The sequence below is a fragment of the Saprolegnia parasitica genome (genome assembly GCF_000151545.1).
Source record: "Saprolegnia parasitica CBS 223.65 unplaced genomic scaffold supercont2.1314, whole genome shotgun sequence".
Classification (NCBI taxonomy): Eukaryota; Oomycota; class Saprolegniomycetes; order Saprolegniales; family Saprolegniaceae; genus Saprolegnia; species Saprolegnia parasitica.
In genome coordinates this window covers 1-2142 of record NW_012157708.1, presented here as the reverse complement: position 1 = coordinate 2142, position 2142 = coordinate 1, and the positions used below count along the sequence as shown (strand labels likewise).

The following is a 2142-nucleotide window of genomic DNA, read 5'->3' as shown; positions in this document are numbered from 1 at the left end:
TTCACGATGTTCTGCGCCTTGAGAATGTCAAACACGTTGTTGATCTTGATGCCGGCGTTGTCGCCGTCGGGGCAGCCACCGCAGTTGTGAATACCAACGACGACATTCTCGTCGGTCGAAACCACTGGCGAGCCCGAGTTGCCGCCCTGCGTATCAAGGCGGTATGCAAACTCGTCGGCTTGACAGAGCGACTGGAAGCTCGTGCTCGTCACAGTGCCGGGGCCACCGAGCGTCGTGACGGCAAAGCGCTTGGGCCATGCGGCCGCGTGCCCAAGAATGTGGATCGTCTCGTTGAGCTTGGGGCCGTCGAGGCGCACTTGGAGGTAGCCGTACTTGGCCAAATCGACACCGTCCTTGACGTTGAGTTTCACAAGCGTAAAGTCCGAGGACGGACTCGTGGCCAAGAAGGTCGCGCTCGTCGCGACAATTCTATGCCCCTCGAGCACAATGTGTTCAACACGCGCCTAGCTCAGTGCCGTTGCATCAACGAGCACGCTATTGGGCTCTTGAAAGGACGCTTCCAAGCCCTGCGCGGAATGTGGTGCGACATCGCCAAGTTGGCCGGGGCGAGGCACATGATCCTCCTTATCCGTTGCGCCGTCGCCCTGCATAAACTCGTGCTCGACGAGTGCGACGACGAGGGGTTGTACGCATCGGAAATGCAGGATTACGATGCAACGCACGGTGTGCACGACGAAGATATTGACGGCGTACGCGTCAACCGCAACAACGTTCCCGGCGAAGCAATCATTCCGGGTTCGACTCATGATCTTCGCCGCCAATTAGTGACCGCGTTCTCGAACAACAACTAGATGATAACCATGGATGATAAGGTTGTCTTAATCAAGCAGGTACTAAAGAGAATCTTCACTTGTTTTGTCTAATGTAATCAAGCACCTCTTCTTTGGAGTAGCCCATTTCACGCATCAGGCGGGCCTCTTCCATGGTCGCTGCGTGGCGCTGCGCGCTACGCTTGATGGCCACTTCCTCCTTCCTTATGTTGATCTCTTCCTGCTCCTTTGCCTTCCTGTACTCGAGCTCGGCCATCTTCGCCTCGGCCTCCGACTTGTCCTTCTTCTTCTTGTACTCGAGCTCGGCCTGGCGACTTTCAAAAAGCCGATCGGCCGCCTTCTCAACGGCCTTCGTCGACTCCTGCATTCCGTGCATCATGCCCTCACCTAGTGACATGGACTTTTTGCGGTCACTTGACAACTTGGGTTTCTTGGACGGCGGTCCATAGGGCGATGACGACGACGAGGATGAGGAGGACGAGGTGGTACCGTCCGCATTCTTCTCGGGGGTGCGCTGTGCCTTGAGGGGAGAGCCTTCGGAGCGTTCGGGGAGCGCGCGAGTAGCAATGGTCTGCACTCGAGGAGCAATGGTCTGCGCAATGGTCTGCGCCACATCGTCTCCGGGCCCGTGTTGGTTCTCGTCGTCATCGACGTTGGCAGCCAGAGCGTCATCAATCGCGTCGTCGTTCGCGTCATCGTTCGCGTCTTCGTTGCCTTCTTCGCCAGCGCTCTCGCCGCCGTCGCTGTCGTAGGCGTCAAATGTTTGCCGTAAGGACTCGAGAGTCACCGGCGTATCGTCCTCATTCGAGGAACGAAGGACGGGTAACGCAGAGGCGCGTTCACCAAAGACGTTCTTGATTTCTTTAAAATGAGGGCATATATCAAGAATTGCCTCCTAGCACACCCACGGGACGTCAAATCGATCTTTCATCGCATGATCTTACCGGAATAGTGCCGTCCTCGACACCGCTACCCGTGTAGCCAAACTTGTCGATGGCCTCGTTGAACTTCGTGTGGAGCTCTTCGATCTTGGTCTTGACGGACTTGCTTGTGCGGGTGAGCCCATGCTCCTTGATCATGGCCGCGATCTCCCCCGCGATCGTGATCTTGGATTTACCATCCCTCTTCTTGCTGCCGCCTTTCCATCGCTTGTAGTTGACGTAGCCGTCCGTGGTTTGGTAGTTGAGGTAGTCGATGAGCAGCTGTGCAGAGGACTTGCCGCAACGACACGAAGGCTCTGCGCAAAAGTCCTTGTTCCAGAGCGTCATGATGGCGACAGTTGCAGAATTGAGATGATGGCAGGAAAAACCTGTGAAATCTTATGGACCAACCAACGTCGGTCGGCTACCCG

At 56.3% G+C, this 2142-nt stretch overlaps 1 protein-coding gene across 1 annotated transcript; it reads right to left on the bottom strand.

Moving 5' to 3' along the window:
• Positions 1–5: 5 nt before the first annotated feature.
• SPRG_18591 (hypothetical protein) lies at positions 6–464 on the bottom strand (the record flags this gene model as incomplete). The annotated part of the gene is made up of 1 exon (XM_012358027.1): positions 6–464. A coding segment is annotated over one exon (459 nt), but the record flags the coding sequence as incomplete, so codon positions are not given.
• Between the last annotated feature and the right edge of the window lie 1678 nt (positions 465–2142).